The 12,251-nt window shown below is 43.6% G+C and overlaps 2 protein-coding genes across 2 annotated transcripts in view; both read right to left on the minus strand.

Annotated features, from left to right (window-relative positions):
- The window catches only part of LOC135504294 (V-set and transmembrane domain-containing protein 2-like protein), a 31,644-nt gene extending 25,347 nt beyond the window's left edge, over positions 1 to 6,297 (minus strand). Inside the window, exon 1 of the mRNA XM_064922715.1 lies at positions 6,021 to 6,297. Coding sequence (XP_064778787.1) covers positions 6,021 to 6,138 — 118 coding nt within the window. The 5' untranslated portion in view covers positions 6,139 to 6,297. The remainder of the gene's footprint in view (positions 1 to 6,020) is intronic.
- Positions 6,298 to 9,931: 3,634 nt separating this feature from the next.
- Positions 9,932 to 12,251, minus strand: part of ctnnbl1 (catenin, beta like 1) — a 36,708-nt gene continuing 34,388 nt past the window's right edge. The window contains exon 16 of the mRNA XM_064922716.1: positions 9,932 to 10,257. Coding sequence (XP_064778788.1) covers positions 10,169 to 10,257 — 89 coding nt within the window. The 3' untranslated portion in view covers positions 9,932 to 10,168. The remainder of the gene's footprint in view (positions 10,258 to 12,251) is intronic.

Here is a 12,251-nt window from a genome sequence, read left to right on the forward strand (position 1 = left end):
TATCCACATAATTTTCCACCCTCATGATGCCATCTCTTTTGTGAAGTGCACCAGTCACTCCTGCAGCAAGGCACTCCCACAACATGATGCTGCCACCCCCGTGCTTCACGGTTGGGATGGTGTTCTTCTGTTTGCAAGCCTCCCCCTTTTCCTCCAAACATAAGGATGGTCATTATGGCCAAACAGTTCTATTTTTGTTTCATCAGACCAGAGGACATTTCTGCCAAATGTAAGATTTTGTCCCCATGTGCAATTTTTTATGGCGATTTTAGAGCAGTGGCTTCTTCCTTGCTGAGCAGCCTTTCAGGTTATGTCGATAAAAGGACTTGTTTACCTGTGGATATAGACACTTCTGTACCTGTTTCCTCCAGCATCTTCACAAGGTCCTTTGCTGCTGTTCTGGGATTGATTTGCACCTTTCGCACCAAAGTACATTCCTCTCTAGGAGACAGAACGTGTCTCCTTCCTGAGCGGTATGACGGCTGCATGGTTCCATGGTGTTTATACTCGCGTACTATTGTTTGTACAGATGAATGCGGTACCTTTAGGCATTTGGAAATTGCTCCCAAGGATGAAGCAGACTTGTGGAGGTATACCATTTTGGCTGAGGTCTTGGCTGATTGGTTTTGATTTGATTGTCCCATGATGTCAAGCAAAGAGGCACTGAGTTTGCCTATCAGAAGTTTCTAAAGCCATGACATAATTTTCAGGAATTTTCCAAACTACTTAAAGGCACAGTCAATTTAGTGTATGTAAACTTCTGACCCACTGGAATTGTGATACAGTGATTTATAAGTGAAATAACCTGTCTGTAAACAATTGTTGGAAAAATGACTTGTGTCATGCACAAAGTAGATGTCCTAACCAACTTGCCAAAAGTATAGTTTGTTAAGAAGAAATTTGTGGAGTGTTAACTCAAATTAACTCAAGCTTCGTCGGTTTGTTTTGGGACACCCATAGGGGTAAGCAAGCTATTTGGAGAAGCAAATATCAGCTGGACTCCACTAAAGCAAATCAACACAACTCCACTCCTCATGCTGACAGCCAACAGATGAGCCCAGCCAAGCCCTCCCCAGGAGGTCTGCAATGGCCACCACAGCAGTCATGTGTTTAATGTGAGACAAGATTGCTCACTCTTCCAACCAGAGCCCAGAAAGTTCCCTGCATCCACTCATCTTAATATCAAGATTGGAGGAAATATGGTTCAGGGAGAGCCAGAAAATCGGTGACTCCCAGAGACACTGGCATGAAAGGGACATAAGAGAGACTCTCTGACTCCGTATCGCCAGTTGAAAGGCAAATAGTTTATTCTCCAAGGTGCTCTGGGAATATGTTTGACCAGAGACATAGGACATGAAATGGAAATAGTTTCTTCTTCTCCAAGGTGCTCTGGGAATATGTTTGACCAGAGACATAGGACATGAAATTGAAATAGTTTCTTCTTCTCCAAGGTGCTCTGGGAATATGTTTGACCAGAGACATAGGACATGAAAGGGAAATGACGAGGAAAATATCTGTTCACTTTGAGGCGCTTACACTCCACAATAACCATCAGAACTGAGTACTCAGAGAGAAAACACATTGACTGTTTGCTGACCCTACAGTTTGTACTGGGCTGTGTTTGAAGTGGGCAATCTGGAGAGAGAGGAAAGGGAAAAGGAGAAAGAGAGCAAAAGAGAGAAATGGTTGTATCATGAAGACTGTAATAGGGGCCCTGCTCATTCAAGTACTTTGTGCTCCTTATGCTGCTGGACATTATGGTAAACCCACTGCTACTGTAGGATACATGGTGGTAGGCTATATAGAACCAAAAATAGTTCAATGGTTCGCTTCATATAAGGCCCTCAAAATACACACACAACACAGTTGTTTTTTTATTGTGTAATTACTTTACATCTAAACGTCTAATATATATCCTCCCACTCAAATAACAGAGTGAATAGGAGGTGTGTCATTCGGAGCAGCTTATACAGCCTGGTCTTAGGGTAACCTGGTCAGGCTGTGGCCTCAGTCCCCTTCCCAGCAGAGGGACATCTGTCCCAGAAGGATTCCTCCTGGCTGGGCCTGGCAGGGAGAGGAGAAGTGTTGATACCAGCCCAGCCCAGCCAGGGCCCCACCGCTGAGAGCAGGTCAGAGACCAGCCTGTCAGCCTATCCTTCTCAGCGTGAGCCTGGCTAATGAATAGTCAACACAAACTGCTGAGGCAAAGCCGAAGTTAGTTGAGGGCTCGAGCAAAGAGCAGAGAGAGGACATAGGCGTTTGGTGGCTGTTTGTTAGTTTTATAGCAGCCCTAACTATTGTTGAAGAGGAAATGCCATTTATTCAATGGCCTATTGGGTTGAAATAATGTTACTGTTACAGTGGGGCAAAAAAGTATTTTGTCAACCACCAATTGTGCAAGTTCTCCCACTTAAAAAGATGAGAGGCCTGTAATTCTCATCATAGGTACACTTCAACTATGACAAACAAAATTAGAAAAAAAATCCAGAAAATCACAGGGGAGGCAGGGTAGCCTAGTGGTTAGAGCATTGGACTAGCAACCGGAAGGTTGCAAGTTCAAACCCCTGGGCTGACAAGTTACAAATCTGTCGTTCTGCCCCTGAACAGGCAGTTAACCCACTGTTCCTAGGCCGTCATTGAAAATAAGAATTTGTTCTTAACTGACTTGCCTGGTTAAATAAAGGTAAATAAACATTGTAGGATTTTTAATGAATTTATTTGCAAATTATGGTGGAAAATAAGTATTTGGTCACCTACAAACAAGCAAGATTTCTGGCTCTCACCGACCTGTAACTTCTTCTTTAAGAGGCTCCTCTGTCCTCCACTCGTTACCTGTATTAATGGCACCTGTTTGAACTTGTTATCAGTATAAAAGATACCTGTCCACAACCTCAAACAGTCACACTCCAAACTCCACTATGGCCAAGACCAAAGAGCTGTCAAAGGACACCAGAAACAAAATTGTAGACCTGCACCAGGCTGGGAAGACTGAATCTGCAATAGGTAAGCAGCTTGGTTTGAAGAAATCAACTTTGGGAGCAATTATTAGGAAATGGAAGACATACAAGACCACTGATAATCTCCCTCGATCTGGGGCTCCACGCAAAATCTCACCCCGTGGGGTCAAAATGATCACAAGAACGGTGAGCAAAACTCCCAGAACTATACAGGGTGAATGACCTGCAGAGAGCTGGGACCAAAGTAACAAAGCCTACCATCAGTAACACACTATGCCGCCAGGGACTCAAATACTGCAGTGCCAGACGTGTCCCCCTGCTTAAGCCAGTACATGTCCAGGCCCGTCTGAAGTTTGCTAGAGAGCATTTGGATGATCCAGAAGAAGATTGAGAGAATGTCATATGGTCAGATGAAACCAAAATATAACTTTTTGGTAAAAACTCAACTCATCGTGTTTGGAGGACAAAGAATGCTGAGTTGCATCCAAAGAACATCATACCTACTGTGAAGCATGGGGGTGGAAACATCATGCTTTGGGGCTGTTTTTCTGCAAAGGGACCAGGATGACTGATCCGTATAAAGGAAAGAATGAATGGGGCCATGTAGTGTGAGATTTTGAGTGAAAACCTCCTTCCATCAGCAAGGGCATTGAAGATGAAATGTGGCTGGGTCTTTCAGCATGACAATGATCCCAAACACACCGCCCGGGCAACGAAGGAGTGGCTTCGTAAGAAGCATTTCAAGGTCCTGGAGTGGCCTAGCCAGTCTCCAGATCTCAACCCCATAGAAAATCTTGAGGGAGTTGAAAGTCCATGTTGCCCAGCAACAGCCCCAAAACATCTCTGCTCTAGAGGAGATCTGCATGGAGGAATGGGCCAAAATACCAGCAACAGAGTGTGTGAAAACCTTGTGAAGACTTACAGAAAACGTTTGACCTCTGTCATTGCCAACAAAGGGTATATAACAAAGTATTGAGATACACTTTTGTAATTGACCAAATACTTATTTTCCACCATAATTTGCAAATAAATTCATTAAAAATCCTACAATGTGATTTTCTGGATTTTTTTCCCTCATTTTGTCTGTCATAGATGATGTGTACCTATGATGAAAATTACAGGCCTCTCTCATCTTTTTAAGTTGGAGAACTTGCACAATTGGTGGCTGACTAAATACTTTTTTGCCCCACAGTATATTCATGATCTGTATACACTGTTGGCTCTCAGTATTTCAGTCTCTACGTGGTTTTCTTTCCTCTTTAGCACTTCATTGATTAATGTCATTGATTGACTAGATAAAACCCCCTCTGGATATTCCTGGCCTAAATGAGGATTTAATTGAAAAGTAACAACCAAAACAGTTGTTGATGCAGACTGCATAATTCAGAAAATCTGTAGTGAATTACAAATATTTTTTACTTTCAATATGTGATTTTCAGCTTCGGGAAATGCTAACCGACTGTCTGTCAACAGCAGGGGCACTATAATACTTAACCCACCTTGGAGCCCTCCAGGTCTTGTGTGCCCCACCCCTGCTTTATGCTAAGTCTCTGTCACATTTAGGTAAGAGGCAGTGGGAGAGTCATGCACCTGTAGAGTTGTTTGTCAGCCTGGTTTGTCTGGGTCCAGCCCACTGGCCACAGGTTGACCCACACACCCTGGAGGAGCAGGTAATGAGCTGCTCACACCCTGATGAGGGCTCAACTTTTTTTCTACACATTCATTTTTGGACACCAATATGCTTCCTGTTTTTAAACTGGTTTACCCAGTGATGAGTTTTACCAGGGCAACATATTCCATGGTGGAATAACATCAGGCAGTTTACCTCCCTCTGCTTTTCCTTGGATTAAAAGTTAATGAGTCAGAGGGATCTCACTTCTGTCACTGATCACACAACCCAATCAGAGAAATGATACCATGCATGTTATCATACTAGTATCTTCTAGTAATACCAGTGGGCACAATGGTGACGGTAGAAGAAGATTTGGCAGAAGTAAGCCTCTGATATTCACTTTGTTATAGGGGATCATCAGTATCTTGCTCAAGGGCATGGAGGCACTTAGCCCCACACGCAATCTTCTCTTCTCGACAGTCCATTTTTCTACCCATGCCAAACGTCTGCCCACACATCTGCTGAGCAGACAGCCAAGCAGTTGGGATCCCAAACACAAGATGATGAAGCCAGACAATACACATTTAGCTGAATGATGCAATTGTAAAATAGACAAGAGGAAGCCAGATACAGTGTTGGTGCAACATCAGAGTATGAGTCTCCATCACAGATATTTTGGCCCTCCAGCTAAGTAAGTCTTTTGACTTATTTGCATTGTTGCGGCGGAACGAACGAAGGGGCCTCCTTCACCAAACTAAAGTTGGCACTATGCATTCGGGGAGGTAACGTTCTCCTGGCATCCACCAAACCCAGATTCTGTCAGACTGCCAGATGGCAAAGTGTGATTCATCACTCCAGAGAAAGTGTTTCCACTGCGCCAGAGTCCAAAGGCGGCAAGCTTTACACCACTCCAGCCGACACTTGGCTTTTCGCATGGTGACCTTAGGCTTGGGTGCGGCTGTTTGTCTATGGAGATTGCATGGCTGTGTGCTCGATTTTATGCACGTCAGCAATGGGTGTGGCTGAAATAGCCGAATCCACTAATTTGGCGTGTCCACATACTTTTGTAGATACAGTGTATTTCTGCTTCCACTCTTGTACTGCCATGAGCATTGTCAGTGTACTAAATATGAACTATTATTTGACAGAAAACGGTAGGCTATGTAGATTTGACCATAACAAAATGTAGTTCAATAACTGTGCATATATAGAACATGAATTAACCCAAGGCGCTTAACTGATATTAATGTACAAAATACATAGCTCATCCTCCTACCTCAGGTGTTCCCTTATAAAGAAAAACACCTTCGCATCACTTGCCTCCACTCTGAACACACTCACTCCCTCTATACCAGCAGCATCTTCCTAGTGTCTACGGTTTCCTTTCTGAATTTTGCTCACTCATATCAATACAATTGAACCAAATAAAACATTAGAGCGCAGAAACATACCGTTCCCGGAGATGTGGTTCACTAACTCTGCATGTCCACCTTGCCTTGTGGAGGCAGTAAGTTGGATGTAGAGTCCCATGTAATGTAAAGTCCCTACTATCACCCCAAAGGCACCCATTTCTTTTGTCTGAGATTCCAGTATTCTTTGCCACTCTCTCACATTAGGTGTAGTAAGTTTACAAAATTAAATCCAGTTAACGTGTTGTAACGGTTTGAGACTAAAGCACAGGTCGCTGATTAGAAGCGGTGTGATGGTGCAGCCGCCCGCTAGTTCAAGTCGCTGATATGTCTCTTCAGCTTGATCGGCTTTGGATGCGACTAAGGGAGATTTTCCTTCACACAAAAAGGGGAGTGCCTCGGCTTGCAATGGGGAATATCAATTAGACGGATTGATCTGAGCGAGTGATTTATTGAATAAACTTTTACAAGACTGTAATTCTTAGAGCTGTAGAACCATCCGTCATTGACAAACTATCCGTCTGAACTGCATAAGCATAAAGACACACGATGCAAAGCGAAAAAACTAATTATGACAATTGACGCAACAAAAGTACTTGGTCAATTAAGCCTGTTGGATATCAACAGGTGGACGATTAATTAATGTCTTTGCCTTCATCAGCGACATGTTGCTAATCTCAATTCGAAGGCAAGTTTTAATGCGATTCAAAAATAAACAATGTTATGACTGGTGTATTTAGGTTTTGGAGGTCTGACTGAATGCTGTGTGGTATTGCGCTCATATGATCCCCCTAAAGCGAGTGACAGAATCATCCTATCACTGCTTTGCTATCATCAAACATTCCATGTGCCGCAAAACTCAAGCAATGTTAATGTCAATGTTAATGTAGGCAGCTCCGCATGACAGTTAATATGGAATTTAAGAAAGAGGTATACTGAGGGCAATTTATAGTTTTGGCAGGAAATATTTTCCTGATCGTCAAACCTAACATAGGCTATTGTCTCCGGTTTGGTCGTAAAAGCACACAAAGGCATCAATGCCATTTCAGCACCATGGACAGCACCAAATGAACAGGATGAGCCCTGCTCCCCGAATGCAGCTGCACACAGCACATAGTGAACAGATTATGGGATAGCATAGCACCATTGGGAATGGAATCGCTTCAATTATCTTCTCCATAGAAATATAATAAGTAACACACTATGTAAATATTCTGTTGCAGCCAGGAACATTGAACATGTATTCCTTCTCATAACTGTCTTATCATGTTCAGAGATAGTGTTATTTATTTTGTTTTAATAGCCATTCAAGGCAAACGGTCTAGAACAAGAATCTGTAAACCAGGATTGAAGAACACTGCTACAGAATTTAACTAAAGATCATGTGGTTAATAATGGTAATTCAGTGTCCATTCCATGAGATAGCTCCTTTACCATGAAAAGTGTAATGATTTAAGGGTCTTACATTGAATCTTCCACCAGAACCCAATATATTAAATAACATTCAAGATACAGTTTGTCTTCCCCCCATGTACACTAAGGAAGCAGGGACAAAAATCACAGCACAGTTCTATTCAATCACTTGTAAAAACACAATTATTCTACCTCCTCTTAGCTGTGAAAATGCTGTACAGCAACTGTTAACACGGAGGCGTCATAATCACTGATAAGAGATACATAGGGTGTGTTCCTGAGAATACAATATGCAAATTACCATTCTCTAGTTATAAGCAATATTAGAGCAGCTGTTACGCTGTTGGAGAATGGCCTCCTATGTCTCCTCCCCGTCGTGACGCCGCCACAGCAACCCGAGACATGAGTGATTGGCATGGCAAGATTGCCCCCACACGCTCTTGACAAGCATCACTATGGTGATGTCCTTGAGTCTCTGCATGAGCCTGGGCCGGTGGCTCGCTCTCATTTGCATGTTAAGTTTGATGCTGTGGCAAAGAGAGCATCAATAAAAATGCACTCCCACATATGACACCCCTGATCACATATGGCCTCTGACGCATCACACACACACACACAAACAGGATTTATTAAAACTACTTTAAGACTCCAGTTACCAGGGAGATGGCAGTAATTGAGTGTGAAAAGTGTTGGGATATCTTGGAAATCCATGACCTATTGCACCAGCAGAGCATTAGACTGAACAGCTGTGAGCTATATGAAGCATTCTATTTCTAAAACTGAATGTTTTATGTAAACATCTATGCTGAGGAAAGTGGCATTAGGGGAGCATGGGGCATAAGCACTGAAGAGTAAACAAAGACATGGGACAGAAAGCTGAACTATTGAAGAATAAACATAATCATTTTCTGCATCACATTAGCCAGGAGGGAGATGTTTTGTATGAAAAGGCTCTGCAGGCCTTGCATTTGAGAGAGGAGAGAGAATGGTCTGTGCCCAATGTAGCTTTGTGTGCTTAGCTATTCTGCTTCCTTCAATAACGGCAGAATTGCATGAAATCCCTCGTTACTCTCCCAAGGACAGTGCAGACAAGGTAGTGTGGGTTGACAAGGATTTTCACACATTTGCACATGATCAAACCACAGAGCCCACATATAGGAATGTTTTCTTTTCCAAGCACATTTCATTTCTATTTTAAAGCAAAAATGTTATTTGTTTTCTTTTAATAAGATGTGCGAACAAAGCCAACCCGGCCTATTCCACTGGGATTCACTGGGAAATAATATGAAAATACATGGTGCAGTATGATACCGGGGCATTTATGCCGTCATGGGAATCCAAAGGCATCAGACCACATTACCACTCTATGTGCAGGATATGTCCCCCCTGTGACTTCACAATCCAACTGTGGCAGTCCTTCTGTGTAGAAGAGGCATATATTCAGACATCATTCTCCCTTGAAGTGGAGATACAGCAAATGCCATGTTTAAAAACATTACATGTGTATACTTGAAATAATAATACCATTCTAGTCTTACCAGTTGATGGCAAAAGGCCTGAGAGTGGATGGCTAGGCATCTTTTCAGGTTGTACGTCATCATGCCCCTGGCCTACACTGGTCTTTCCTCAACCTCGCTTACTGCAAATACAACCCTGCCAACAGTAACAGAAGTTGGAATGCCATGCCCTTGGGTTGTGCCGTGGCGGAGATCTTTGTGGGCTATACTCAGCCTGGTCTCAGGATGGTAAGTTGGTGGTTGAAGATATCCCTCTAGTGGTGTGGGGGCTGTGCTTTGGCAAAGTGGGTGGGGTTATATCCTTCCTGTTTGGCCTTGTCCGGGGGTGTCCTCGGATGGGGCCACAGTGTCTCAGCCTCCAGTATTTATGCTGCAGTAGTTTAGGTGTCGGGGGGCTAGGGTCAGTTTGTTATATCTGGAGTACTTCTCCTGTCCTATTCAGTGTCCTGTGTGAATCTAAGTCTGCATTCTCTAATTCTCTCCTCTCTTTCTTTCTCTCTCTCGGAGGACCTGAGCCCTAGGACCATGCCCCAGGACTACCTGACATGATGACTCCTTGCTGTCCCCAGTCCACCTGGCCGTGCTGCTGCTCCAGTTTCAACTGTTCTGCCTTATTATTATTCAACCATGCTGGTCATTTATGAACATTTGAACATCTTGGCCATGTTCTGTTATAATCTCCACCCGGCACAGCCAGAAGAGGACTGGCCACCCCACATAGCCTGGTTCCTCTCTAGGTTTCTTCCTAGGTTTTGGCCTTTCTAGGGAGTTTTTCCTAGCCACCGTGCTTCTACACCTGCATTGCTTGCTGTTTGGTGTTTTAGGCTGGGTTTCTGTACAGCACTTTGAGATATCAGGTGATGTACGAAGGGCTATATAAATAAATTTGATTTGATGTAATTCATCTGCACAAAAAACTATGTAACAGAAATCTTTCTACCTTAAGTCTTTTTCTCAAAATAATAATGGAAATGAGGTGTAAATGAGGGTTTTGTTTTCACACAAAAAAACATCTTATCCAGATAGGATTTTATTACCAAATGTTTATTATAAAACACACAACTCAAAACACCACAAACATGTGCGTCTGAAATAGTTGCAGCTTAAGACTGCGTATCTTTGTTAATATATTTTGAGTCACTATGGTCCATCACATGTTTCCAGCCCAGAGAGAGCAATCAATACACCTTCTCTGCACTTGCTGGGCCCTGGTATCTTCTGTCTGAGTGTGTGGAGACTCCCCCCAGTGGTTGGTTAGGGTTAGAAGTTCTCCAGCAGGTCCATGATCCTCTTCTGCTCGCTCTCTTTGAACTCCTCACTCTTCCCATCACCAATGTTTTCAGCATACTCTGAAAAAGACACACCCCCAAGTTAAGTTTGGCTGACTATGAGCTCTTCATGCAGTCTTCTTTTAATCAAACCTCTCCATGGGCATGGATCCTATAATCCACACACATCAAGGGAACTCAACCCTAGGAGGATGTTCCTGAAGAACACAGAGCACACACCCAGTTCTCCATACGTGAGTAAAATAACCCAGGGTTTTGTACCAAGACCAGACTACAAAAAGGAGAGATTTGGAAAAGGCTGCAGTCTAGAAACCCAGAAAAATAATTGGTGGTATACCTTGTTAAAAAAAAAGCCTGAAACTGTATCTCCAACCCGATGTTCTCGCCTGTCAATCCAGTGTTATCAGTGCAGTATACTGAATGTTTATTGCTACATCCCCTGACTTACACCTCGTCTCTCAGGGGTACATAACTTCAGCCTATATCCCCTGACTTACACCTCGTCTCACAGGGGACATACCTTCAGCCTATATCCCCTGACTTACACCTTGTCTCTGAGGGGACATACCTTCAGCCTATATCCCCTGACTTACACCTTGTCTCTGAGGGGTACATAACTTCAGCCTATATCCCCTGACTTACACCTTGTCTCTCAGGGGACATACCTTCAGGGGACATACCTTCAGCCTATGTTCCCTGACTCAGGGGACATACCTTCAGCCTATGTTCCCTGACTTACACCTTGTCTCTCAGGGGACATACCTTCAGCCTATGTTCCCTGACTTACACCTTGGGGACATACCTTCAGCCTATGTTCCCTGACTTACACCTTGTCTCTCAGGGGACATACCTTCAGCCTATGTTCCCTGACTTACACCTTGTCTCTCAGGGGACATACCTTCAGCCTATGTTCCCTGACTTACACCTTGTCTCTCAGGGGACATACCTTCAGCCTATGTTCCCTGACTTACACCTTGTCTCTCAGGGGACATACCTTCAGCCTATGTTCCCTGACTTACACCTTGTCTCTCAGGGGACATACCTTCAGCTTATGTTCCCTGCCAACTCACACTACACACTTCTCTGACTGAGGCAAACTCGCTGTGGAAATCCTGTCACACAGACGTAGCCTCAAAGCAGCAGTCTATTTGTGAGTAATGTGAAGGAGAGTTTGCAGAGGCCAAGAGTAGGTAGCTCCCACTTGCAGGATTACCAGTTAAGCCCTGGGACATTGAGAGAGGATTGCCCCAAAAAAACGTTATTTTAAAATGCCAGAAAATAAATAATACATTTGTTTTCCTGACAATGGCCTGGGGCAAGAGGAAAAACATGCCTCCAATAAAATTCTAGGGTGAATCACAAAAAGCCTGCACACAGAGAAGACTAATCTCTTCATGAATTTCACTGTCCACAGCCACGACCATGAGCAGAAATTCAACACTAGACACAGTGGTGTCAAGCAGTAACAAAAAAAAGGATTCCAAATTGTTTCTTGAAGTCCAACAGTCTACATCGTACCTTGCACATTCAGCCCAAATGTGTGTGAGCTAGCAGGGTTCCTTAAGTCACCCACACAATCCCAACATCCCCTGGAATTAGCTTCAAGAAGACAGACTCACTACCCAGAACCACTGGCTGGCATTCTGAGGCACTCCTCCTGTCACCGTGGCAACCAGGCTGAGGGGAATATGGCATGACAAACGCTGCCACCATTTGCCGGGTCACCAACTAGGGCTTCCTGCTCGGTCACAAATGTCAAACTTAATTTTCGTGCAAGTCTCACTGTTGACAAGTAGGTTAGTCATCCAAGGATATCTTGCAGAATGGAGAAACCTTTGAAAATGAATGACTCCTGACAATTTCATCTGACTCCTGACACTTTCAACTGTCACCTCTGATGTGTCACTGATGAGGTTACAAACTGAAGATAACAGGGAGTGCAGACTGCTGCAGTTCTTGTCAAGACACTGAAGAACTGCAATGCTACATTTCCACCAAGAACAACACGTTTAAATCTGTAGTTAGTAGTCTGGAAGACAGAGGACATGACAGTC

The sequence above is a fragment of the Oncorhynchus masou genome, chromosome 18 (assembly GCF_036934945.1).
Source record: "Oncorhynchus masou masou isolate Uvic2021 chromosome 18, UVic_Omas_1.1, whole genome shotgun sequence".
Lineage (NCBI taxonomy): Eukaryota > Metazoa > Chordata > Actinopteri > Salmoniformes > Salmonidae > Oncorhynchus > Oncorhynchus masou.